Source organism: Erythranthe guttata, chromosome 12 (genome assembly GCF_056151865.1).
Source record: "Erythranthe guttata isolate IM_541 chromosome 12, IM_541, whole genome shotgun sequence".
NCBI lineage: Eukaryota > Viridiplantae > Streptophyta > Magnoliopsida > Lamiales > Phrymaceae > Erythranthe > Erythranthe guttata.
In genome coordinates this window covers 1,280,820-1,307,503 of record NC_142544.1, presented here as the reverse complement: position 1 = coordinate 1,307,503, position 26,684 = coordinate 1,280,820, and the positions used below count along the sequence as shown (strand labels likewise).

General features: G+C 36.0%; 5 protein-coding genes across 5 annotated transcripts; 2 read left to right on the top strand and 3 right to left on the bottom strand.

Moving 5' to 3' along the window:
* The first annotated feature begins 962 nt into the window (after positions 1–962).
* On the top strand, positions 963–2,657 carry LOC105961112 (protein RER1A-like). The gene is made up of 4 exons (XM_012985353.2): positions 963–1,422; positions 2,010–2,190; positions 2,296–2,372; positions 2,472–2,657. The coding sequence occupies exons 1-3, from the start codon at positions 1,022–1,024 to the stop codon at positions 2,356–2,358; spliced, it is 645 nt and encodes a 214-aa protein (XP_012840807.1). The 5' UTR covers positions 963–1,021; the 3' UTR covers positions 2,359–2,372; positions 2,472–2,657.
* A 148-nt stretch (positions 2,658–2,805) lies between these two features.
* On the bottom strand, positions 2,806–5,091 carry LOC105961110 (cysteine proteinase1). Its single transcript, XM_012985351.2, has 4 exons — positions 4,561–5,091; positions 3,694–3,929; positions 3,459–3,596; positions 2,806–3,261 (listed from the first exon to the last, which is right to left on the bottom strand). The coding sequence occupies exons 1-4, from the start codon at positions 5,024–5,026 to the stop codon at positions 2,992–2,994; spliced, it is 1,110 nt and encodes a 369-aa protein (XP_012840805.2). The 5' UTR covers positions 5,027–5,091; the 3' UTR covers positions 2,806–2,991.
* A 2,496-nt stretch (positions 5,092–7,587) lies between these two features.
* LOC105961109 (putative beta-1,4-xylosyltransferase IRX14H) lies at positions 7,588–11,039 on the bottom strand. Its single transcript, XM_012985349.2, has 3 exons — positions 10,001–11,039; positions 9,333–9,908; positions 7,588–8,198 (listed from the first exon to the last, which is right to left on the bottom strand). The coding sequence occupies exons 1-3, from the start codon at positions 10,723–10,725 to the stop codon at positions 7,943–7,945; spliced, it is 1,557 nt and encodes a 518-aa protein (XP_012840803.2). The 5' UTR covers positions 10,726–11,039; the 3' UTR covers positions 7,588–7,942.
* A 3,110-nt stretch (positions 11,040–14,149) lies between these two features.
* On the top strand, positions 14,150–16,684 carry LOC105961113 (FMN-linked oxidoreductases superfamily protein). The gene is made up of 3 exons (XM_012985354.2): positions 14,150–14,746; positions 14,839–14,945; positions 15,739–16,684. The coding sequence occupies exons 1-3, from the start codon at positions 14,288–14,290 to the stop codon at positions 16,469–16,471; spliced, it is 1,299 nt and encodes a 432-aa protein (XP_012840808.2). The 5' UTR covers positions 14,150–14,287; the 3' UTR covers positions 16,472–16,684.
* A 517-nt stretch (positions 16,685–17,201) lies between these two features.
* IRX15-L (IRREGULAR XYLEM protein (DUF579)) lies at positions 17,202–18,462 on the bottom strand. The gene has a single exon (XM_012985329.2). The coding sequence runs from the start codon at positions 18,337–18,339 to the stop codon at positions 17,404–17,406; it is 936 nt and encodes a 311-aa protein (XP_012840783.2). The 5' UTR covers positions 18,340–18,462; the 3' UTR covers positions 17,202–17,403.
* Positions 18,463–26,684: the final 8,222 nt, after the last annotated feature.

Sequence of the window (26,684 nt, the reverse complement as noted above, 5' to 3'; positions counted from 1 at the left end):
AATAAACGTGAGATGCTACTAGAGGGGTAAGATGGGAATTAAATATTTTAGGGGATTTTCACAAAGGAAGATTTATGGTATGGACTTATCCCTATTTTTTATCTATAAGAGGGGTGTATTGCTAATGACCCCTTATTTATAATAAGTTTATAATCATAAATTGATTCAAACTTAGCATATAATTATTACATAAATTTGAATATAAATTTTTTTATTTGTTAATTAAAAAAAATTAAGTTTTCTATTTGATACAACATCTTGATAAATGCATTAATATTTTTCTTTCTGGAAATTTTTATTATAAAAAAAAAGGGAACGTACACAATGTCCTCGTTAAAATTACCTCCCTAAGAGATGTATCGTTTTTTAGTATTTCGATTGACTTGACCATTGGAGTTCTAACACCGGGAAAATCTTCCCCGACATTCCTTTTTGCATATCTTCCAGGATAACTGAGTCAGGTTTTCCTTCGTCTTGGGCTTCTCTGCCCCCCCCCCCCCCCCCCAAAGCCCATTCTATTTTATTATTATTTTTAGGATTCATCAATAGCACAGCAGAGTTATCTTAAATTCGAAGAGAAAATAAATAGAAGAATTGACTTGACCATCGGAGTTCTAACACTGGGAAAATATTCCCCGACATTCCTTTTTGCATATATTTCAGAACAACTGGTCTCTGTCTCGGTCAGATTTTCCTTCGTCTTGCCCCCCTCCCCCCAAAGCTCATTCTATTTTATTATTATTTTTAGGATTCATCAATAGCACATCCGAGTTATCTTAAATTCGAAGAGAAAATAAATAGAAGAATTTAAACTCAGCTTTGAGTTTATGGAAGGATTTTCTTCTTCTCCCCCAACAAAGAAAACTCTTTGGGGGGTAAATTTATAATTTACGAAAACTTATACGCGTAATATGAGTTTTTGCAAACCACAAGGGCCAAACTAAAATAAACTTTTTACCCTATATAAGACCGACTTCTGAAACTCAACTCTGACCCAAACGCTCCCTCCACTGTAATTCCAATGGAACCCCCCGCAGGCGGTTCCACCTCCACTACGAACATTCCCGCCAACGCAATAACCCCCTCCTCGGCGGAAGATGCACCACCGCCCACCGCCACCGCGGCGCACCGTATTTCCGCAACTTCGCGGCGCTTCCACAATCTACTGGACAGGACGACGCCGTACGTGCTCTACCGGTGGATCGCGCTCCTCTGCATCGCGCTCACGTACGTGGTTCGCATTTACCTAGTTAGGGGTTTCTGCATGATTACTTTCTTCCTCGGCGTCTACCTGCTCGTCCTCTTCGTCCTCTTCATCTCGCCGCGCGAAGCGCCGGAGCTCTCCGATGCCCCGACCCTCCCCGTTCGGAGCTCCGACGAGTTCCGCCCCTTCGTCCGCCGTCTCCCTGAGTTCCAATTCTGGTTCGTTTTCCTATTTCCAATTGTTGCCTCAAATTACGAATTAGGTCATTGTGATTTAAAAAATTAAAATCAACCTGGTATTTTTTTAACACCGAATTGGTACTTTTTCAATTGATTTGATAAATTACTTTTTCAATTGATAGGATTCTGATTTTTCACTTTCAATTTAGTATTAAAACATGCTTACCTATGTATGAAACTTGAAATATTTAAAGGCACTTCCAATTTCCCCCCCAATTTAATATGATCTGTTTGAAAATATGGTTTTAAAGTCTTTGCATCGGGCAGAAGTTTTCCGGAAAACGGTGACGCGGATCGAATTATGCGCTAATTCCGAGGGTGCAAGGGAATAAAATATGATATTTTTTGGGAATTTTATTTTTGTGTGTTGGCTCAATATGCTTAAATTCGGTTATTTATAACCATCGTATAGTTTCGTTGATAGAGCACAGCTCGAGAATTTTTTTTTAGTTAGGATTAAAACTTAAACGTCGTTGAGGTTTGGTTGATGTATTTTCGGAAAACAGAGTGAGAAATATTTATGTAATTGAAATTTTTCGATTTTGTTTGTTGTCTTTTACGTGTAGGCTCGCGACCACAACTGCGTTGTGCATTGCTACACTATTGACATGCTTCAGAATATTCAATGCACCTGTTTTGTGGCCAATTCTACTTGTATACTGGATTTTCTTGTGCACTCTAACTCTGAGGAAGCAAATTCAACGCATGATCAAATATAATTACGTTCCATTTACCTTTGGGAAGAAGGTATTCTTCCGAAATATACTTCCGAGTTTTTTTTGACATTGTTGTTGCATGCCTATTTATTTTCTTTATTATTCAACTTTAATATAAATCGTGTATTTCTTTCAGCGGTACGATCGAAACAGAGAATCTTCTGGGGAGGTGAGAGGAAGAGAAAGCTTGCTTCCTTAGTCTGAAGTTTAGAGGTTAGTAGATTTTTTTTCTTTTTTTTTAAATTGCGAATTGTAAGGATTTCTTGAATATCGAATATCTTTGCCTAATTCGAAGCTTTGAAACACTTGCAGCTGCTGAGTTTGGAGATTCCTCGTTTGGCTTCGTAGCGTATCGAACAAATATCAGACACCTACTAGGATTTTTTTTCTTTTTCAAAAGGTATATGACATATGCTAAGAGCGAGAATGAACGTGAAACGGTGAAAATTGGAATTTAAGAGCATTATATATATATTATATACTCTCTAATTTTTATCATACTGCTTGTTGTGTCGTTTATCCGGGTTTTTTTTAGATAAATAACTAGCTGTATATTGGATCTTGATATTTCGAAAGACGACCGAGTATGAAAAATTATTACTAAATTAAAAAAATAAAATAAAATAAGACAACCTTGGAAGCTAAATGCTAGAAAAAACCTTCAAATAAAACTGGTTTGTTTACCAAAGTGCAATACATGAAATTAAATTTTCAGAACATATGTACAAATCAAACTGCTCCAGACACTGAAACTAAGTCTGATTCTTCATTTTTTAAATTTAAAAAAAATAAAAATAAAAAAGAAGTACAAATTGAGAAGCTTCTCCATATCTCATTCAGCAGCATAACCATAATAACCAAAGTTTGACTTTTTAACTGGATTTTGACCACTCTTTGTAGGATAAGAAGCTTCCACAACAATCCCACATTTGCCCGATGGATCACCGGCAACGTTACGTTCCAATCTAAAGTAGCCGTTTTCACCCCAATCCGGGCCCCACGAATTCCTCACGATCCAATAATCGACCCCGTTTTCCGTACCGTAGCCAACGGCCACCACACCGTGGTCGAGCTGTTTGCCGCATTCGCCGGTGAATACACCCTAAATATATAACCACCAAATTAAATTCCCATTTTTTTTTAAATGTAAGATATTTCTTCTATTTCGATCTAATTTTTTGAGTCTTGCATTATTAGCATTTTATACAAAATTTAACGTCAAATCATAATCATTCTTGGTTAGTGATTCTTGGACTAATTGATGCACGGAAACGAATAATTAGAACCTAATTAATTTACCGAGGAGTAGAGTTGGAGGGCCCGCCCGGAGGCTTCGATAGCGACGCTAACGGGCTGATGAGCAACGGCCTTCTGCAAGGCTTTCTCGTCTTGAGGCACATCTTCATACCCATCTATGCTTACAACCTTTGCATTTTTCTGCAACAATAAAATAATATCGAACAAATTTAAATCATCGTAAAAAAAATCTAATGTTTTCTTATCGGCTAAAGAAAAAACTTGGTAAAATACGAACCCGAGCGAAATCGCATTTTCCGTCAATACCCCTGTAAGGATAATCGTCTTCGGTGTCCATTCCACCGTTGGAGATGATGAATTGGAAAGCGTAGTCCATTAGGCCCCCGCTGCAGCCCGCGTTTTCGGATTTATCGCAGTCGACTAATTCTTGTTCGGACAGAGTTAAAAGCTCCCCTGTAGTAATCTTGTTTATACCTTCCACAGCAGCCACAGTTGAGAAAGCCCAACAACTTCCTGTTATATATAAATAATCAACACAACGTTTAACATCAATCAAGAAAATCAATGAAAAAGTGAAAATAAGGGGAGCACATGTAAATATTTTAAAAATATAGGTGGATATTTTTTAATTATATAAAATGTATATATGTTGCTATTTACTTGTTAGGGTAAAATTATGAAAAATCCCCTGCACTTTGGCTAAATAACAAAAAACACCCCCACATATCCGTAATAACCAAAATCCCCCTCTGATTAACTGTTGATCAATTTTTTTACGGAAGTCTACTATAGACGTTGTTAAATAGGTGAGAAATAAAAGAAAATATCTGAAATTGTGCCTATAAGTGTCGTAACTAACAGACTAACGGTAAATTGATGGAAACGACCAAAAGTGTTAAATTATTAAAACATGAGGAGGGACCAAATGTGTTTTTTGTGAACATGAGGACCAAATGTGGAATAAGTGCAAACTTGAGGGGTGAAAACTATAATTTTCCCGTCAAGAAAATCAATGAAAAAGTGATAATGAGAGGGGCAAATGTAAATATTTTGAAAATATAGGGGTATTTGTTAAATTATATAAAATGTATATAATATAAAAATGGCCCAATCAAAACGGAGAAGAGAGTTAAAATCAGCTCACCACAAGTGCCCTGGTTCTTGATCGGAGAGACGGCGCCTCTCTCCCTCCAATCGACGGATTCCGGCAACATCTCGCCGGAGCGGTGAGCATACCGGCGGCTAGCGTTCTTGGACTTGACGAACCGGCGCGTGGGGTTACTCCTCGTACCCAGGTACGTGGACCTGTACTCTTCGTTGGTCAGATCTGCGAACTTGTTCAGACCCACCTCGTACGTTCGATTGCCGGAGTTGTGGTCGTCGACGAACTTGAGATTATCCTTAAATATGTCGAACCTTCTGTCCTTCTCTCCAATTCCGTTGTATGCTTTGCCATGCTTTGCCAGCCAGCTTTCGTACAGTCCCTTCACTTGTTCGTCGGTACGCCGGCCGTGCGTTGGAACGCCGTCGTTTTGGTGTGTTGAATGGGTGGCGCCGATTAGGGCTACGGTGGTGAAGATGGTGAGAAGGGTGGCTGTAACTGAAGGCATGGCTGATTTTTTTTTTTTTTTTTTTTGGAGAGAGAATATTTTTATCTGTTTGCTTTAGATTGAAGAAATTTGAGATTCTATGGTGGGGTTTATATAGCCATGAAATATTATAAATTTTGTAAATTACAAAAGAACCCTCTCATTTTGGATAAACTACATCCAACGCCTGGAGTTTGTGAATTTCTTCATCAAACCCCTTACAAATGGTGTTAATGTAGAAATCTACAAATTACAGAGGGATTGATGTAGTTATGTGAAAATGAGGGGTATTTTTATAAATAGATCTTACCTCAGGGTGGTGGCTGTAATTTACTCTAAAAATAATTTATTTGCATTTATTTCTTTAGTATATTCTTTTGAAGAATTAATTATTTTTTTATGCATTAGTAGATGTTAGAGTTAATTTTGCATCTAATTAATAGTAAATACAGTCCTACTCAAAAAAAAAAAAAATAATAGTAAATACAGTCACTCGTAGATACATTTGGTTTGTGCAAAGTATTTAAAAATCAATACAGTGTATGGTAAGATTATACATGTGAAATTCATCGACTGAAGCATCGAATAAACTTGACGGTAAACGTGTAAAAGAATCGTATTAAGGCTGTTTTTATTTTTTTATAATTGTTCCATTTTTTGGACTCATAAATATACTTTTGAGTATATGTCCAATTAACACATTATTAACATGTAAAGTAACACATACATATACTCTAGATGCATTTTTATTTTAACATGATGATTTAATAATTTTTTCCAACACTCAAAAGTACTCTTCAAATAAGTGTCGTCTGAGATCATTGCGCACATACTAAGAAAACTTATAAAATTAAACACGATCACGTGATGTTATAGACTTGTAGTTGGTGAAATTATTATTTTTGTGTTGATGTATCAGACTCGACCCTATCTTTATTTAAATATAGGGTAAATTATGCCACAAAGATCCCTGATGTAAGATTAAATTAAAAAAAAAACTTTCGTGTTTGGGTGATTACAACAACTCCTTAACTATGAATCTTTTTACTTGTCCACCCTTATGGTATCGAATCCAACATAATCTTTTAGATTACGTGAAATGTTCTCTAGTTTGTACTCGTTTTATGCAAAAATGCAGTTTCTAATGCACCACAATTTGATATTTACAAGCCAAGAGACACATCTTATGATCGTCTTGTTTCAAAATGTGGAGCTCCAATGAAGTAAAACGGGTACAAACTGGATAATATTACACATAATCTAAAGACCCCCCTAAATTTGACACTGTAAAAATAATTGTAACTATCAAAACATGATTTTTTTTCGTAATTTGACGTTATTTCAAAGGTAACCGTAATTTCAGGTTAAATATGTATATGTGTAATAAACCGATTAATAAGTTGGACAAAATTCTAAATTGGGTAGAGAAACTTACCACATAAGAAAGGTTGGTTATTACCAAAAAAGGAAAGTAATGAATTGATGATGATTAATGAAATAACGAACCTGGCCTGTTTTCAGGCCTGATGAGGTAGTTGAAAGCCCAAACCGCCAAACTAACTTATCCTTTTTTTGACCCATAGATTCCGATTCCCACTTGCTCTGCCTACAATCTAGGAGGCACATTTATTGAGCCCCAAACCATACTAATCAGAATCTGCCACGTGGATATTTAAAACATTTTTTTATTTTGTATCGGGAAGAAGCTATTTTTGATGTCTGTATATAGATGTAAGTGCCACCGCTGTTGAGAATTTAGATAATGTATTCATGTCATCATATTTATTTAGACCACCGAAAGTTTATGTGACCTCTTCTATTATCCAATCATATCTTTTCCGAATTATTTAAGTAAATTTATTTAACATGATTACTTCAGTTTCGTTATTTCTATGCTGAAAATTATATTGAGTGAGTTTTTACGTTCATCTACGCTCACCAATGTAGCATATAAACAGTAAAAATCTACTTGGTGTATTTCACTAGGTGTAACATAGAATAAACCAGTTCAGTACAGTTTAAACATCTCATTTAATTTGTGCATACGGGTACACATAATATACTTAGAGCAACTTTAACGATAAAATATTAAAACGAATCATCAGATATTAATGTCATGACATGCTAGTTTTATTATTTGGATACACATTTACTTCAGCCATAAGCAATAATTGTATATCAATTAAATATAAGTATAAATATATTTCTTAGGATGCACTTCTATATTTACGGAAAGTCGAATATCAAAATAACTATCAATTTGATTCCCAATTTGGAGATGAAAATTTGCAATCCAGAAAATTAAATAATTACCGTAATAATATTTTTTCATCGAGACAAGGTAAATATAATTCATTAAACTCCCAGAAAAGCACGAGATTTGCCTGCAAATTCTGCAGCAGTAAATCACATAAAAACCTGTTGGCACAGAGAGTAACTTCACCCAATTGGCAAATACAAGCGGCATAGTTATGAATTCTCTCTCTCTCTCTCTCTCTCCAGACACAGTTTTCTGAAATTTCTTATTTAATAATATCAACTTTCTTTCAGAGCAGATCATCACGGATTCGTTGCAACAACTGTTAATGGAATCTCTCATTTCTATTTAATTTTCCATAGAATCAAATATATATTTAGAAAAATAAAAAATAGGGACAACAAATATGTAAGTAATGCTTCAGATAATACCACCAAGAATGAAGAAACTGATAAAGAAAAAAAATTCCTCACAGCAAAATAAACTGATCAATCCTAAAAAAAATGATGTGACGAAAAATCGAGATGTGTGTATTTACCGAACAAGGTTCATTCGTCTCAGTTTTTTTTTTTTTTTTTTTTTTTTTGTCTTCGTGTTATTACCATGTTGAGGAGGGCTTGCTTATAATCTCGAATTCACAGAGTGGTAATAAAATCCTGAGGTTGTGTCGATCGAGGATTCTAGAAGCTTCTGGAATCTCTTGTGGAAACAAGCTCGCCATCTACTAGTACTTTAGCGGTAGTAGTAGTGCTGTGCTTCTTCTTATTGCTTTTTGAACTGCGTTTTTTTCTCGACCCTCGATTGGTTGAATGTTTTTCGGTGTTCTCTTGAATGGTGATTGATTTTTCGACTGAAGATGGGAGTTCGGGTGGAGCATCTGGCCATGGAGTTCGTTTTGCAGGGACAGTTATATCTAAAGGAGGGTCTATTATCCATCTGCAATATGAGAATATATAGAAATTCATTTTTCAAGAAAATATTTATTAATAATTAGACTATAAATGTGATTTATGAATGTGCATAGTACCAATTACAAATTAACCATAAGAGTAATTAGCACATTCGAGACAAACTCGTGATTTCAGTACGGGAATCATCAGTATAACATGCAAACGAAAATTGTAACCTAAATTTGGATGTCATAGGTAGTCTTTCGGTTTATATTAGATTAGTCAATAGATCAGTCAAAAGCTAGCAAAGCATGACTGAAACGTAAAAGTAGGAATAACCGGGTCAATAAGTCATGATCGGAAATTAGAGCCGGACCAAAGGTAACCGTCAATTTAGACATTTATATTTATTTATAATGAATCGGGCATTGAGATGAAGATCAACGATGATGAATAAGTGGCTACTGCGAACGGGAAATTCAAACTACCGTTCAATCACTTAATTTTATTTTTTTTAAAGTTAAAAAAATAAACTAGAAACCTGAACGCAGCATATTACGGGGGTATAAGAGAAATTCAGCATTACATGTAGCTAAATCCTATGTTTCTTGGAAGCCATTGTTAACATGATGTACCCTTACAAAGTATATAACATGAACGATCATTTCAATACGGCTTTCTTTGTTATAGACCATTCCTTCGACGTAACTCAAAGTTAATATACCGGGTCTATGTTTGACATCCAAATCGAAATTTGGATTAAATTGGATTGAAGGAATTGAAATGAATGTAATTAAAATGACTCCAAACGGCAAGAATTTGAAATCCACTCCAATATGCTCAAAAATAGTTAAAAACGAAAGCTGAAAACTTCAAATCCATCGCCAAATCAATCCAAACAAGCTCAATCGATTTTGTTACTACGGATTTTAAATCCATCCCTCAAATACTCCTATCCAGATGCAACCTAATTAGATAAATACCGTCTACCAATCAATACCCATACGACCTGTCGACCTTACACACAATCCAATAATCATAGATTTCTAGTTTCGCATATGTTTATTCCTACAACTATATCCACAAATTCAGATGATAAATCAACCTGCATTTCGGAAACTAGATATATAAAGAACGGCAACACTGCAGATTCTTGATGATAAAATGGTAGAAAGCAAACCTGGCAGGGAATTTGCTGTCTGCACGCGCCTCAACGCGCAGCCACCACACCATGACTTTTCGCCCGCAGTCACCAAGAGGCTCCACTACCGAATCATCACTCAAAAACGACAGTGGACTTTCAACATCCTCTCCATCTCTATCAACCTCGTCAAACTCCTTAACCCAACCAGGCTTATCTGTCACGTCTTCCCAAAATAGCCTCGAATTCAACACAAACACAGCCCACTCCAACTTTCTTGGCAGAACAACCGCCCTGTCACCAATATACCTCGCGCTCCTATCGATAAAGGGCCGTGTGCCGAAAGTGTGCAATCCCACCAAATGGTTTGAAGAATTACAAGCTGGTCCTTGAATTGGGAGTTTCGAACTTTTTTCGTCCTTTTGGCTATCATCTATATTGTTGATAATCGATAATTCTCCGTTTTCTTCAGAACCTCCCAATTGTGCAAGAATCCCAACCGAAACAGCACCGATCCATTTCACTTTCTGGATCTCGTCAAATAACTCCAAAGTATGCATGTTACTGTCATCCGCGAACATTACAATCCCATCCAACTTCCTCTCTCTAACTACTCTGCGCATTTTGAAACACCGAAAAACATAAGCAATTTAATCTAAATCAATGCAAGAATTAAACAAAAAGGAAAGGCACATATTAAGATATACCTTAGAGCGTGGAGCCTCATCTTCGATTCGAGCTTATGCCGATCCTCCCAATAAACAGGCATTTTACGGTCGAATCCGATATGGATGGTTTTCAATCCCGAATTCGAAATCAGGGAGGTGGTTTCGTTGGTGGTGCCGCCGGCTTCGACGACGATCCAGATGAGATCGTAGGGCACATTAATCAAGGTGTGCATCACTCCGGTGAGATGTAGGGTTTGAAAAGTCCGTACATAAGTTGGAGTGATGGCAATTACAGTTCTAGGGCTCTTCAGTCCGTACTGAGACCTCTGCTCAAACTGAACCCTCTCGATTATTCTGTGCGCCGTCATCACCTCCGCCGGATCCGGATGCGGCCACGGCCGAATCAGAATCCCGTGCCTCCCGACCACCACTCTGCTACCGTCCCCAGCGGCGGAGACATTCCTCTCCGGCGGCGGCGCGGCGGCGGTGGAGGAAGGTAGAGTTGCTCGGAGCGCGGTGTATATGGTGGTGGTGGTGGTGGTGGAAGGGGACGAGGAGGTGGCGAAGAGGAGGAAGAACACGAGGCGGGAGAATCGGAATCCGAGGACTAGGCTAATCAAGCAGCAGATGCCGTGGAGTACCAGCCAGAAAATCTTCGCCGGCGATTTAACGGAGCCGTCAACTGCGGCGTCCAACGGCGACGCAGCGCTGCGGAAGCTGTTGCTGCGGCGGGCTTGCTGCTGCAACGCCGTCAGTTGCTTCATTCCTCCGTCAAACAAAAACCCCCAACCAACAACTGCTACTGATTGATTACCAAATGCAGTTTCTAGAGAGAGAAAGTGATGAAAAATGGGAGTGGGTTTGAAGAAATTGGGGGTGAGATTTGTTGAAGGTGGGGTATAAATTAATTGAGAAGATTTCTTCGATTTTACGATTCAATTGTTTAAACTCTCTCTCAGCTTCCATTTCCAGTTCATCTTCTTCTTCTTTCATCCTTTTTCTACAGTCATTAAATTAATTAATTAATTAATTACATAAGCCCGTATAAATCGGGGCTCCAAATAGTAATTATGGATTTAAATTTAAATTAAAAGGGGAAATTACGGATATGGATGGAATATTGGTCAAAATGAAGGGTAATTCTGGTTTTTACTACGGTGGGTTTAAGGACTAATTTGCAATATAATGAACACTTGTTAATTAAGTGATTAAGGTATTGGGATTAAGTGGTGTTTGCAAATGCTTTTTGAAAGTGATTATGCGGTTTTTTTTATCATAATCTGTTTTTAGGTGTTTGCAAAATCAACTTTTGCTTCATTTAAAAAAAAAAAAAATCAACTTTTGCTTTTGCTTCTCTTAAAATAATCTGCTTTAAGCTATTTTTTTAAAAGCACCCCTAACCCTGTTTTTTCAATTTTAGTTCATTTTTCGAAATATTTGCAAACACCCAAAACTTTCAGAAATAAGCACTTAAAACTAACTTAAATCATAATCACTAACTTCTGTTTTTAAATAATCATTTGCAAACACCACCTTACTATTTAAAGTTGCTTTATTAGGTTAAAGGTCAATTATCAAATGAGTTGAGACGTCATATTTTTTTTTTTTGAGTAAATTCAAGTCCATTACAAGGGGAAGTAGGGGAGGGGAGGACTCGAACCCTAGACCTTTACCCTATTGGTGAAGGCTAGGTACCAACTCTCCTAATGAGGGTTGGTGGAGTTGAGACGTCATATTTAAAAAATACAAGACAAACATAAATAGACCACACGAATTATGGGGGAGGTTGGAAAACTTTAACATCGTTATTTTATATTGTGCATCAAAAAAAAAAAAAAAAAAAAAAAAAAAAAAAAAAAAAAAAAAAAAAAAAAAACTAGTTTATACTGTTTTTCCACATTTTCAAAAAAAGTTCAATTTATTTTCCAAATTTTAGTAGCTATAGATTTATATTCAAAGATCGAAATTATATTATAAAAAGGCGACATGGAAGAAATGATATTTTTTGGGGGAGTTTTTTATATCGATTTTATAGATGTTACATTAAATAATGTATATCGAGTAGCATATGATCATGACAAACATTCCTTTATTGGTGGAGCATCTGCATAAAAATTAAGAAAAATGTGTTCAAATGTGATTTTAGTATTCATCATTCAATATTTTATTCGATCTACTTCTAAATCAAGCAACGTTTTGTGTCAAGTTCAAACATTAGATGTCTTTAATCATAGATGTTAAAATGGATTAATGATAAATTACTAATTCGCGCTGCAAATACTTTGCTCGTTGTAAGTCACTTTACAGTTACTCTGGAAGCAAAAATCTCAAACCATCGGACGTAATCGTACAGTCAAAAAGAGAAGGTTAGACTGATGCCAGAGTTAGCACTACGATATCAAGTTAGTGGAAGACAATGGACAGTTTTAAGGATGAATTTATATACTTTAAGAAAGAAACAAACTGACCAACTTATGCGTGTCCAAAAAACTTACCTTCTTTAGGAAAGGGGAGCTCCCATTTATAATACTTCAATCCAAGCCCCAACACTCCATGAAAATCGGGGCGGAAGTATACCTATCGTTGGCCCCGCATCCCCTTTCTATATTCTCCGGGTAATTTGACCAATCATTGTCATTTAATCAGTTGTTGCCGCCTCGCATGATTCGTAGGTGGGTAGCCTTTTCGCACATTTCCTTGGACTCTCCTCTTCTTTTCGACTGACACCAATCATTCGGGCAGTAAATGCTGGTATTAGTGCGTTTATTTCACTGGTAGGCGTGCCAGACACGAGCTAAAGTCATTTAATGCGCCACTATGTAGTACTTGTCAGGCCATTATGCTTTTGGACAAAGCCATCGCGGCGTTTCCCAAGAACCATATGGTCGCTCGGTCCTAGGCAGCTCGCTCCTCTCGATCGGTCATATTCGACAATGAGTGGTCTTTGGCGCTGGCTATTTTTTAGGTCGCACACTTTAGCGGGTCTTGTTGGCTTCTATCTTTTGGGTCGAATATTTGGGTGGCCTTAGCGGGCCTCTCTCTTGGGCTTCATTCTTGTCCCCATCAATTACCTTTTCTGAAAATATTTATATAAAAAAGTAGTTTGACGAACTTCAATTTTCAACCACCAACTTGAGCTTTTTATTTTATTATTTATTTATTATTTTATTTTTTTAATTATGAATGAGCCAATAATTTGTTTCTAGTGATCTTAATCCTGATTGGTTTTTACCTATTGATATGGGCCGAGGTATGTTTGGATTTGCTAATTTGGGCCTTCACCTAAAAATGAAGATTGGATCAATACTCAAATTATTCACACCAATTCTCGCATATTTGATAAAAAAAAATATCATTTTTTCTTAAGATAAAATGAGTTAAATGTGATGGTAAAATCAATATGAAATTTATATTGTGTAGACAAAATGTGAAAATATATTTATATTTATCCATAAATAAATTTAATCTTTTATAACACACACACACACACACACACACATATATATATATATATATATATATATATATATATATATATATATATATATATATATATATATATATATATATATATATATATATATATATATATATATATATATTAATAATATGTGAAAAAAAAGCCCCTAAAGTTAAATTCGGGATATTATAAACGTCGTTTGAGTTTAAATAAGACCGTTTCAACTTCAAACGTAATTTTGACCATTTTTTAGTCTGAAGTAGGCAAAATTCAAAACACAAAATTTGTAGTTCTTCGATTTAGATTTTTAATCCAAATTGAATCACCAAGATTGGATATCGGATGATAAAGTTATTCATGAATCAATGAATACTTCCCACGAATTTAATAATTTGAGTTACCTAAAATTCAAAACGTAACTCATTCATGCATAACTTTATCACCCGACACCCAAATTCTCTGACTCATATTGAATTAGAAAACTAACACAAAGAAATACAATTTTCGTGTTTTGTATTTTGCCGAAATCGAACTAGAAAACCGTCAAAATTCTATTCTAAGTCAAAACGGTATTAGTAAAATGCAAATTATATTTGGTTAGTAATTTGTTAGTTGTCACTGAAGAATGAGTAACAGTCAGTTACCCCACGCACACAGTGAAGGAAGTTAAAAAAACCGCTCAGTAAAAAAAAGAAGAAGTTAAAAGTTAAAACTTTTTTAACCTAATAACCACTCGCGCTTAAACTACACACGATTCAGGCCTTATTCCAACCCCAAACCCCTAATTACACCACCTCTCAAAACTTATACGGCGGCGGTTCGAATCTCCGCCGTCGCCACTCCTCCGGCACCGCCTTCATTGGCCCATGAGATTCAAGCCACTTCAATCTGCATCTCTATTCACAAAGTTCCAACTGAACCCGAAATCGGAGCCATCGTTTTCCCCTTTCAACACGTTCATCATGGCTTCCCAAATTCAAACCCTCTCCTCACAAACTCCAGCCACTAACGGCGATAACGACGGCGACGACACTCTCTGCTCTTCTGTAATTACCAATTTTCCCTCCGAGCCAGAAGCCGCCGCTAGTTTGGGCCGTCCGATTGGGTACTTGACCGGAGAGGCCCACATCGAGAGGGCATGGGCACACTGGAACAGTTTGGGCCGCCCTAAACTCATCGTCGCTCCGATGGTGGACAACTCCGAGCTTCCTTTCCGGATGCTCTGCCGGAAGTACGGCGCGCAAGCCGCTTACACGCCGATGCTGCATTCCAGAATTTTCGGCGAAAGCGAAAAATACCGTTCAGAGGAATTCACCACCTGTAAGGTGTGTTTGTGTTTTTGTTTTTGGATTTTGCATTTGGTTATTTTTAACTTTTTTTTACTGATTTTTTTTTTTTTTTTTGTGTGAAATGATAGGAAGATAGGCCGTTGTTTGTGCAATTCTGTGCAAATGATCCAGATATTTTGCTGGAGTCGGCACGAAAGGTTGAGCCTTACTGTGACTACGTCGACATTAATTTCGGGTAATTGTTCGATGATTTTTATTGTATTTTGTTTGATGCCAATAAGGTGTTTGTTAAATTGACTGGGCTATAGTGTGCAAATTTGGAATGTGTTACTTATAAAACTGATGCTTGGATTCTTCGTTGGCCAGTTTACTTTTCATTAAGCCTATGGATTAACGATAATCATGTACAAATTTTGTTATGAACTTAATTTAATGGCAGATAATTGTTAACGATATTATCCATACTCTCCATTTATTATCGAAGGCTCTGCACCCTTTTCGTTTTTTCTTTAATCCCCATGAAAACCGAACTTGTTTGACATTTTCTCGTTGAAGTATCTCGAGTAGCAACAATTGCAACTTGCAAGTTGTTACTGTAATACTAAAGCAAAAGATGCTATTTTTATTCCTCGTTCAATCACGAAATATGCTGTACGCATTTATTGCTTTGGTCTTTACACTTTGTTAGCCTTCTTAATTGTGCCATACGGAAGATTAGTTGCTTAGGTTTTTGCGCTTGATCGCTGTAATGTTTTAAGGGGTGATTGTAATTTTTGGTGTTTCTGGATGTTCTGATTCTTGATCTTGTTTAGCTGCATCACAGCTGTTCGGTTTTAGTGCTGAGACAATTTGCCTACGTTAGCTTTTCTGAAACATCCATGGTAATTTGAGGGAAAATTTGGAGTGTATAAAGTCTCGACATGCACCCATAATAAAATCTATCGACCTATTTGTGAGCAAGCGGTTCATTGAATTGTCTTGTATATGAAACAAAACTAATCTTGGTTTATTCTACATCTCTCGTGTAGGTGTCCACAGCGAATAGCAAGACGAGGAAATTATGGAGCTTTCCTAATGGACAAACTCCCCCTCGTAAAATCCCTCGTCGAAAAACTATCCCAAAACCTAACAGTCCCCGTTTCTTGCAAAATCCGAATCTTCCCAGATCTACATGACACAATAAACTACGCCAAAATGCTCGAGGAAGCAGGGTGCTCTCTCCTAGCCGTGCACGGAAGAACTCGAGACGAAAAGGACGGGAAAAAAATCCGCGCCAACTGGCAAATAATCAAGGCCGTGAGAGAAGCTGTCAGAATCCCTGTTATTGCCAACGGCAACATAAGGTACGTAGAAGACGCGTGGCAGTGCTTGGAGGAGACAGGTACAGAAGGCGTCCTCTCTGCAGAGGCACTGCTCGAAAATCCAGCTCTCTTTGCCGGATATAGAACTCCAGAGTGGGCCCCGCCTGGGGTGTGTAGGGAGGGGGATTTGGACCAGGCTGAGCTGGCGGTGGAGTATTTGAGGATGTGCGAGAAGTATCCGGTGCCTTGGAGAATGGTTCGTTCGCACGTGCATAAGCTGCTGGGAGAGTGGTTTAGGGTTCATCCGAGCGTGAGGGAGGATTTTAATTCGCAGTATAAGCTTACGTTTGAGTTTCTTTATGGCTTGGTTGATAGGCTTAGAGATCTCGGTGTGAAGATTCCTCTTCATGTCAAGGATAACGATTCGATCGAGGTGTCTGCAAATGGAAACTCGGCTTGATTTGTAGCTTATTTTTTTGTGGTTAAAATTTAGTGATGTTGTGTGAGAGTTTAAGTTCTAGCATATTTATTGAAGTCCCATGATTTTATTATTAATTTTTTCTGAGGTATTGTTTACTGTGTAGACTATACCCCAAAGATTTTTGTACTAGTATGATCTTTATAAAGTTGGGCTGTATAACAAGACGCATGTTGGTCAAATGTTTATTTTAGATCTTGGTTTATCTCTTATTTCAATTTTGCTTTTAAAACGATTAGCCTTCTGAATTTTGGGTAATTATTTTACGGAGGTGTAACTCGGATGGAATTGATCGGAATAAGCTCTTTTGGAAAAATTCTAATGTTTCTTTGGAAGTGAAAAAACTTGTTCCCAATTTCGATTCCGTTCCAAACAAAATTGGAATCGGAATTTTGGAAATTGGAATGAAAAAACTTGTGTTAAAAAATTGGAAAATTTCCGATATGAATTGGTAAAATTCGAAAATTTCTATTTTCTGGTCACCTAAACATCGGAACTTAAAATCGGATCGGAAATCAGAATCTCATACATATTCCAATTCCTATCCAAATAATTTCGGAACTCGGATTGAAAAATATTGTTTCAAAATCGGAAAGTTTCGGATTGGAATCGGCGAAAATAAAAAAATTCTATTTCAATTTCCACCGACCGGTGTAAGTATATACTATATAGTAAATTTATAAAAAAAATAAAATTAACACAAGAAACACGATTAAAGAAGAAAAGGAAAGGCGTATCTTTATACTGTACCAGTACAGAAAGCGTACTACAAGAATCAGATGAAGAAAAGAAATTATTATTTGGGCTGAAAATCAATTAAATTATCAAGCTTCATCTTTATACCGACTACTCATTAACAAAAGTAAGAAAAAAAAGAAAAGCCAAAATTCAACACGCGATTATCAGGATTATTATCAAGATGACGAAGCCGGCGGCGAATGGCTGCTCCGGCAGAACTGGGTGGCGGCGGCGTCCATTCTCTCAAGAACAAAATGGCCCATCATATCTTTCGACTTCACGAGATTCTCCCTGCACAAGAACTCATCGCTCGTTATTCTATCCACCTTCATATTAAAATCATGCACGAAAACATGTGTTTTCGGGTTCCCGCCTTTTTTGCTCCGGGCGAGCACCGCCGCCGTGAATATCGCCGCCATCCTCCCCGGCGCGTCCGGCCAGTACCCTCTTGGCCCGTCCACCAATATGATATCCCAGTCAATCTCGTACAGCTGGTTGGGCAGATCGTTCAGGCCGAGCTTGCACTCGGAGAAGAGGAGGTTCTGCACGGGGCGGCACTCGTTCCGCGACTGCTCCTTCACCGCCGCCACCAGCTCCGGCATGTCGGCCAGCCTGGTGGCGTACTGCACGTCGTAGGCCTCGATCTCCGGGTACTTCTCCTCGATGTACGCCGCGTAGTACCGGTTCTCGTCGATGAACACCGTCCTGCCGCCGCCGCCGTGGTTGAGCGCCCGCCAGAGTAGGGTCTCGTGGGTGAGGCCGAACACCAGGAAGTTGCACGGCGGCGGGCACTGCCGGAGCGCGTCGGAGATCTGCTTGATGTCCGTGTACGACATGTGATCCGTGCTGTTCGAGCTCGACGCGTAGTGGACGAGCGCCCTGGCCACGGCCGACGGCATCCGGGGCGCCGCCGCCGCCGCCACCGAGACGGCGGAGGTGGTGGCGGCGGAGAAGGAAATGGATTCGCGGGTGTAGATTAAGGTTGCGAGAAAAGCTAGAGTGAGAAAGGAAACAAAAACAAGAAGCCATAGCCGATTGGAGCTCCCTTGCTTTTGTATGTAAGGATGAAGAAGTATAAGCTTTGTGCCATTGTTGCTCAAATTGTTCTTCATCTTTTCAAGAATTAAAATTTAAAGATTCTTGAAATTGTGGAGAATAAAAAAAAAGTGTTGATTTTTAAAGATGCTTTATGAGGTAAAAATCCCACCAATATGATTGTGGAAAATTCTTAATTTTTTTTTGATTGGTTATTTTCAACTAATTAATTAAATAATAGGAAAATATATAAGTAAAAGATACATAATGGTGGAGGGGGTGGGGGGTGGGTGGGGTTGCGGTGGAGGAAGTGGTGGTTGGAGGGAAAAAAAAGAAAAAAAAAAAGAGGAGTGCTTAATTGATAAGGTTGCACAACGACTATGCAACTAATTACAAGCCAAGTGTCCCTTTTCCTTATTCATTCATTCTTCATTTTATTAAGCAATGCCTTATTTTAATATGGTGGTATTTGAAAAACTTTTAAAAATAGCTTTTGAGCTTTTTTTAACATTTTTAGGTGTTTGCAAAATTAGTTTTTGCTTCTGCTTCTCTAAAACTAAGTTGGTTTAAGCTATTTTTTAAAAAGCATTCATAGACCTGTTTTTTCTATTTAAATTGATTTTCCAGCATATTTGTAAACACCTCAGATTTTTAGAAATAAACACTTAATATCCACTTATGGTGGTGTTTATTTAAAAGCATAAGTTAGTGATTGTGAGTTAAGTTGATATTAAGCGCTTAATTCTAGAAGTTGGAAGTGTTTGAAAAAAATCTGGAAATAAATTTAAATAGGAAAAACAGATACATGAGTGTTTTTTAAATTATAGCTTAAAACAACTTATTTTAAGATAAGCAAAAACAAAAGTCAATTTTACAAACACCTAAAAACTGTTAATGAGAGAAAAAAAACGTTAACAATCTATTTCTAAAAGCTTTTGCAAACACGTACCACCCAACTCACTATCACTAACTTCTGCTTTTAAATAAGTTTTTGCAAACACCACCTATATCAATCACATTGTATGTATATTGTATTATAGGTGCACACACTTGAGCATAGTTTATTTATTTGATTGGTTGAAGCATGAAGGTGACAAATCAACTGCTTCACGTTTTTTTTTTAAACAATGAGGGAATAAATTAAGTGCAAGATTAAGAAAATTAAAGTTAGGTAAAGATTAGTTTTCAAAGAATTGAGATTTTGATTTAATAATTACATATGTTTTAATTTTCTAGCTATAGGCGCGAGTTGAGAGCACAAGTTGATGGTTTTTTACACACTTTGACCAATTTATTTCAAATATAGGGTTGTTCGTTATTTCAGAATTAATCGAACGCGGTATTATATTCCTACCTGCGCTTTATAAGAAGTCGCCATGTGTCAGGGGTCGTAAGCTAGCAATCGTTAATTAATTCGAGGTAAATATGATTTTTTGTATGTGTAAATTGTTTGTACTTTTGAATGTGTTTGAAAGATATTAATTCGTGGTTTTGTTTTCAGTGTTTTAGGGTTTACAAATTTCGAATTTGTGGTGTATTATTGTGGGATATTTTTTTGTGCTAGCAATCGTCAATTAGTTCAAGGTTAACAAGTTATTTGTTGTATTCATAATTTTGCCGAATTTTTCAGCATGTTGTTCGTCAGAAGAATACGGTGGTTGATCGTCTTGCCAATTGGGCGTATTCACTATCCTCACAAATCGACAAGAATATTTCTCCTTTCGAGGCCAAGGCATCTTGTATTGGAGACAAGCCGGGAGTTCCTAATTTTCGTCCAAGATGAAGGTTTTCATATTTTTGGTTTTTGCATAAATACCCCGCCTAGGGACTATTATGCAATTTGTGGAATTGGTGCAAAGAGGCAGCTGTTTGAGAGCGGCACTTCTTTGTAGGGGTGGATTCGGTACGGTTGCCAAATATTTGGCTCAATACCGTGTACCTACCGTACATTGCGGTATTGAAAAATTTCATACCGTTACCGTACCAAAAAGTTCGGTATACCAATGTTCGGTATACCGTTATTTTCGGTACGGTACAATCGGTACGTGGTACTCTACCGTACTTGGTGATGCATCAAAGATTAAAGAACAATTGAGTTAAAAATATACATATATATCCCAATTGGAAATAGTTCTAGTTACTCTTGTATGAGTTGTATTTTATTTTCTAAGAAGGTCCGGTGTATAATCGGAATAATTAACATAATTTGCTTCATTGAAACAAGAACAAATGCCATAATAATGTAAATGTTGTTTAATGGAACAACTAGGTATTTGTTAGGAACTTGATTGTACTTAATAATTATTACATACAATAAATATTTTACCAATGCTATACATACATGTAGGTAAAAAAAATAAAATATTCATACATCATATATAATAAAATTAGTTGGCTATAGGGAACATAAAAGACAATTTAGTAGAACATATATGTTCAATTGCAAAATTCAACTTGGTAGAAAAAAAGAAAAAAAAAAAAACAATACACTACCACTAACTTAAGGGAAAAATAATTGTTGCTATTTATAAGATTCTAAGTAACAAAATAGAATTACAAAAAATAATATCGAAAAAAATATATTAATCGGATTAAAATGTAAATTGCGGTACGGTACGATATTACCGTGGTATTAGAAATACAATATCAATACCGTACCATATTGTAATGGTACGGTACTAATACCGTACCGTAGACAATGGTAACCGTTCTTTCGGTAATTTTTCGGTAATCCTTGGTTGGTATACCATGGTATATGTAATCGGTATTTTTTTCCCGGCCCTACTTCTTTGTATTGTTGCCTGGGGGCCTTGCAGCAATTTTCGAGATTTAGTATTTTTAGGCTTAGTAATCTTTATTTCTTTCTTTATTAGCCCTATTTAATTTCGGGCCTTTTTGTAATAGTTTGTATAGGACATATTAATTTTTAATATACATATTTAATAAATTAAATAGTTTCATCCGGTATTTAAAAAGATAAAATACCTTAAATATTCATTACACAATAAAAAAATCAATATCTTTATATATCAAAGTAATAAATACTAGAAACCCTAATAGACCATAATGCCATATATGTAATTTTCTTTTTTTTGATAATTTCTTTCCTGCTAATTTCTAAATGATTATATATAATTAAAAAGTTCAGAATCACAAACCTCGTAGAATCTTAAAAAACCATAGCCGTCTCTCTCTCTCTCTCTCTCTCTCTCTCTCTCTCTCTCTCTCTCTCTCTCTCTCTCTCTCTCTTCATACAAACCCTAGTCGTCTCTCTCTGCAGATTCTGAATAAATCCCAGGTATCTTCTTTCTTCATACTTAGTTAATTAGGGTTTCAATAGATTTTTGAACTTTTTTCTTGATTCGAGTTTGTAGATATAAATCTTCGTCTTCGAACTGAAAGATATGGGAGTTGATAAGGAAGGTGTACTACCGGTTACGCAAATTTCTGATGTCGCCACGCTTACTAATGTTGGAGATACGCTAGATGAACTAAACGTTGTTTTAGAAACTCGGCACAAGAGTGTACAAGCTCGGCTTGCAAAGTTGAAGTCGACTTCCACCGAACTTTCTTCGAAACTCAACTTCATTAGTAAAAACCTTAATCTTAACAAAGAGAAGGATTTGCAAGTCTGAAGCTTTTCTATGGCATTATCGTTATTTGCTAAATTTTATTCTAGTTAAATATGGAAGCGTATAAGTTGAAGATGGTTACTGTTTTGGGAGATTGGATGATTCGAAGCTGGTTTTTGTTTATTTGTTTCTTCTATTTAGCTGGTTAATTAAATATGTGACTTTTGTGTGTGTGCGCGTGCTCGTAATTGTGGTGTTATTTTGTTGTACTACGATTCAGATGAATGAGAGAGTTAGATGCTACACCATGAATATATACATCGGGTTCTTGTTAATTGTATACGAACTTAAATAACCACCAAGTAAGCACGCATATACACATGGATGTGTGGTGATTATGTACAAATTTACGATTAACAAGCACCTGGTATAAATAATCAGATGTAGCATCTAATTTCCCAGATGAATGTCGAGTTTTGTCTCTATTAATATAAGCCATAAAATTGCACATAGTCTTGATTTTTTGCTAATTATCACTTAACTTCCATATAGTCTAGAAATACTTCTAATTGTGAAAATAAGCATGGCCATCTATATTACATGTGGCATATTTGAAAACATATTTTATTTTTATTTGAAAATTCAACAACTTAAGCTTGTTTGATTGGCCGTGGAAATTTCATAATTGTTTTTTTTTTCAATTGGCTATTTATCAACTAATTAATTAAATAATAGGAAAAATATAGTAATATATAAGTAAAATATATAAGGTGCTGGAGGTGGTGGTGAGGTGGAGGAAGTGGTGGTTGGGAGCAAAAAGGAGTGCTTGATAAAGTTGCCCGCCGGCGGGCATTGGTGGAAATATCGAAAGAAATTATGGAAAAATAAGGGTTTTCTACGAACTCAAATTGTATTTGAGTAGGAAACGAACTCTATCTCAAGTGAAACGGCGCAAGGAACAAAAGTCATGAGCGAAACTCACGAATCACGTCAAATTTCAGCAATCCAACATCGTTGAGACTCCTAAAAGTTCTTTTTTGCTATTTTAGGCAAGTTTTAGAAAATTAATATCAAATCATAGAAAAATCGGATTAGGATTCCGTAAATTGGGTTGTTCCCAAAATTACGAGATCTAATAGAATCAGCATCTAACTCGTTTTTGCCGTTTTTGATAATTTTTAGTATTTTCTTAGTTTAATTAGGGATTTCAGTTTTATTATTATAAATAGCTGCCTTACGACTTTATTTTGAAAAAAAATCGAATTTTAATAAAATCTTTAGAGTTTTCTCTATTTTCTGGTGGATTCCGAATGTTATTTTGTTCTATAAGATCAATTCGTAGAAATTAAATTTTTACCATGCTTCCGTTCTGCGTCACAAAATCTGATATATACAACCCAATACAAAAAACACATCTTATGATTATCTTGGTTCAAAATGTGGAACTCGAATGGGATAAAACGGGTACAAAAGTGATAATTTATCTATAATTTAGAAGATTCCACTAAATTTGAAACCGCAAGAGTGGGTGTGGAAGAAGATTTATAGTTAAAGGGTGGTTGTAATTAATTACCCAAACATGAGGGGGTTTTCGTAATTTAACCATACCTCAGAGGTTGGTTGTAATTTACCCTATATTTTATGACACATATATAAGTAATCAATTAATCACGTGCATGAAGATATGTAAATCATAATAAACTAATAAAATAAACCATTAAAATAAATCACGTGTACGAATAATATAATATAAAGCAAAATTAAACCAACATCCATTATATTCTTGTGGAAAAATCAAAGGAAAAAGGAATAAAACAAAGTATTAATTACTTGAATAATTTTTATATATATAGGATGACTAGAAAAAACCAGAATCCATTTTAATGGACTGCAATTTGCGGATCATGAGCAAACCATCGTCCAGGATTTCATCATATGGGATCTGCGGCGGCGGCGGCGGCAACGCTAACATAGAGACAACAAACAAACAAACGGTCAACGCCCGACGCATAATAATAAATAAGTAAACATATATAAATTTTAAAGAATTAACCATTCATTTAAATAAAATAAAAAAATAAAAACGCTTTTTTTTAAGGTACCGATACTAGTAGCAGTAGTAGTAGTAGTCGTCCCCTCATCCTCGTGTTGATGATGTTGTTGTTGTTCGATACAAGCCCTTGCTTGTTCGAACTTAACCCTCCATTTTTCAAGTCTAACCCTAATTTCTTCGAGATTAATTTGTTCAACCTTGGTCTTTGCTTTGGGGGTGCAATCCGTATCTAAGATCCCGCAATTAAATCCTATCAATGCGTATGAACACATTTGGAGGCCGTAAATACTCACGAGCTTGCCGTAACGATACTTTAGGCTCCGCACTGCATTGGCAAAAACACGCAATTGACTTGAGTATTCTTCCATTAAAGAGGCAGTCATCCACATCATCTTCTGCATATGTACAACATGATGCTCTAGTTGGGCCCACAAATCTCCATGCGGGAGATCGTCCGGTAGTTTGAATTCACGAGTCAATATGAATTTCGGGTGGTACTTTGTCTCAGAGAGATCGATACATTCACATTCACCCAACTTACTTCTCTTAGATTCTACTATGTTTTCGAACTCCTTTACGTAGCCTTCTAGTAACGACCTTGCCACCATTTCTCCTGTGAATTTGCGTTCGTTAAACTTTTCAACATGTACTCCAAAAAATAACCTCACAACCCAATCTTAAGACAAATTCAATTTTACATAAGTCTATCGATTTATTACGATTTGCTGTGACTTTTGTAAGATTCAATCTATTTTGTACAATTCAAAATTTATATTATTTTTTGTGTTAAAAGTAAAATTTACCAACTTATTTGAAATAAATAAAAATATTAATAAAACATAAATTATAAATTTGAAAAGATTAACTTGTTTTTCAAAATAATGTTCTCCCTATTTTTGACCCTTCAAAATATATTTTCAGAAAATATGGTCCCATACATCATATGTTTCTCTATCTCTTAAACACCACAAAATTCGATTCGAGAAATATAAGATTAAAACGTAATTCCACATCCAAAAAGCCACAAAAGAAATAAAAGAAAAACCTAAAACACATACATAAGAAAATAAAGATAAAGCATCACCTTATTCAATTATCTTTCGGTTAGAGATGACGAAAAATATAAAGAATTCACATAGAGAGAGAGAGAGAGAGAGAGAGAGAGAGAGAGAGGCGTGAAAATAAAGTGAACAAAGAAGAGAGCAATAAATAAGTAATATTCATTCATCGAATAGGGCCTTTTAACTTGAGTCCCAAGATTCAAGAAGTTCCAAAATAACAAAATAACTCGATATTTCAAAATTAGGAAATTTACAATGAACATAATAGGAAATACTCACCTTATTCAATTATACTTCGGACAGAGCAAAAAAAATATCCACAATCCGGTGTTATAAATAATAGGGTAAATTACGGGGATACTTGAGGTGTGAGTAAATAACTTACACACTCTTTGTAATTTCAGCAATTATAAATACCGGGTTAATTGCAAATACCACATTTGTGTTATCTCTAATTGTCAAATACTTTCTTGTCAAAAAAATTCACCAAAACCCCCCGTGCCCACTGTGCTTTTAGGAGTTGACTGTAAGTAAATGACAAAAATACCCTAGGTTTTTTTTTCTTCACAATTAGTATGTATTTCTATTTTATTTTTTTAAAAATATGTAATTAGTTTAATTTCACCAAATTTTATAACATAATTAATTTTAATTTTATAAGCATTTTTTTTAAATTTTGTGATATTAAATTTTTTTATATGTTTTCTTAATTTTAATTATTTTACATTTATATTGCATAAAGACCCAAAAAAAGTCTTATTCTCTCCCCCGTACAACACACCCGAAAACCCACCCAACCAAACTAAACACTTCATCGACCATTTCTTGAGATAGTCGCCCTGCCGCTGCCCCACCACTAGCTCACCCCTCCTACACCACCACATTTCCTTCCAGATCCGCAACTCACGAACAACCGTAAGCTTTTAAAATTCGCGAAGTCCTCTCTCCCCAGTTTCACTCTTCCGGTGGCAGCCCCGATCTCAGGAACAAAGGCGGCGACGGCGGCGGGCAATAATGCAGGATTTTTTTTTTAACCATCTTCATCTATGTCGCTAAAAATTGGTGGTTCCAGACGGCGGCGATGTCGAGTGAGAGAAATTTGAAGGAGTGGATAGCGGTGGTGCGAGACGCCGAGCCGGCTCAACCACTAGGGCCCCACATTAAGTGGGGGCCCACCTGTACACTTTTTTCTTTTCTCTTTTTTTTTATACTAATATGTATTATATATTATATAAAAAATCTGTATACAGTAGACATTAATTTTTTATATTATAAATTTTATATCTATTGTAGGTCCTTCAATTAATTAATATAACAGTCAATTAATAATATATGTTTATTTAATTATGTGGGTCCTCGTTTACTTTAACCTAAATATTATCGCTTAATCATTATAACACTTTTTTTCCACCTCACTCCAATAGGTGAAAATGTACTATATTATAATCTTTTCTTTATTTTTTGCCTTTTATTGATTTTTATACTATTTTTTTTTGGTAGGCACATTTGATCTTTATTTCATTTTTCAATTTTCTTTGATAATTTATAAAAAAAATATACAAAATAAAACATATGTATATAATATTAGGACCCAAGTTTTGCTTCGCCCAACACCCATTATCCTAAGATCGACCCGAATGTGATGAAAAAACCCAAACTACTAAAACTAAACATTTTTTTGTTAGTTAATTACTTAATTATACAATAAACACCCAAAAATTTATACTTGTTACTAA

What these genes read in the sequence shown, in the direction of transcription:
- LOC105961109 (XM_012985349.2), bottom strand. Translation starts at nt 10,725, where the DNA reads ATGAAGCAACTGACGGCGTTGCAGCAGCAAGCCCGCCGCAGCAACAGC. An exon ending in ATGAGGCTCCACGCTCTAAG is followed by an intron (nt 9,909 to 10,000) that starts GTATATCTTAAT and finishes CAAAATGCGCAG; the next exon opens with AGTAGTTAGAGAGAGGAAGT. An exon ending in GACAGCAAATTCCCTGCCAG is followed by an intron (nt 8,199 to 9,332) that starts GTTTGCTTTCTA and finishes CTCATATTGCAG; the next exon opens with ATGGATAATAGACCCTCCTT.
- LOC105961112 (XM_012985353.2), top strand. Translation starts at nt 1,022, where the DNA reads ATGGAACCCCCCGCAGGCGGTTCCACCTCCACTACGAACATTCCCGCC. An exon ending in CTCCCTGAGTTCCAATTCTG is followed by an intron (nt 1,423 to 2,009) that starts GTTCGTTTTCCT and finishes TTTTACGTGTAG; the next exon opens with GCTCGCGACCACAACTGCGT. An exon ending in CATTTACCTTTGGGAAGAAG is followed by an intron (nt 2,191 to 2,295) that starts GTATTCTTCCGA and finishes TATTTCTTTCAG; the next exon opens with CGGTACGATCGAAACAGAGA.
- IRX15-L (XM_012985329.2), bottom strand. Translation starts at nt 18,339, where the DNA reads ATGAAGAACAATTTGAGCAACAATGGCACAAAGCTTATACTTCTTCAT.
- LOC105961110 (XM_012985351.2), bottom strand. Translation starts at nt 5,026, where the DNA reads ATGCCTTCAGTTACAGCCACCCTTCTCACCATCTTCACCACCGTAGCC. An exon ending in CAAGAACCAGGGCACTTGTG is followed by an intron (nt 3,930 to 4,560) that starts GTGAGCTGATTT and finishes TATATATAACAG; the next exon opens with GAAGTTGTTGGGCTTTCTCA. An exon ending in CCCTCCAACTCTACTCCTCG is followed by an intron (nt 3,262 to 3,458) that starts GTAAATTAATTA and finishes TTATATATTTAG; the next exon opens with GGTGTATTCACCGGCGAATG.
- LOC105961113 (XM_012985354.2), top strand. Translation starts at nt 14,288, where the DNA reads ATGAGATTCAAGCCACTTCAATCTGCATCTCTATTCACAAAGTTCCAA. An exon ending in AGGAATTCACCACCTGTAAG is followed by an intron (nt 14,747 to 14,838) that starts GTGTGTTTGTGT and finishes GTGAAATGATAG; the next exon opens with GAAGATAGGCCGTTGTTTGT. An exon ending in TACGTCGACATTAATTTCGG is followed by an intron (nt 14,946 to 15,738) that starts GTAATTGTTCGA and finishes TCTCTCGTGTAG; the next exon opens with GTGTCCACAGCGAATAGCAA.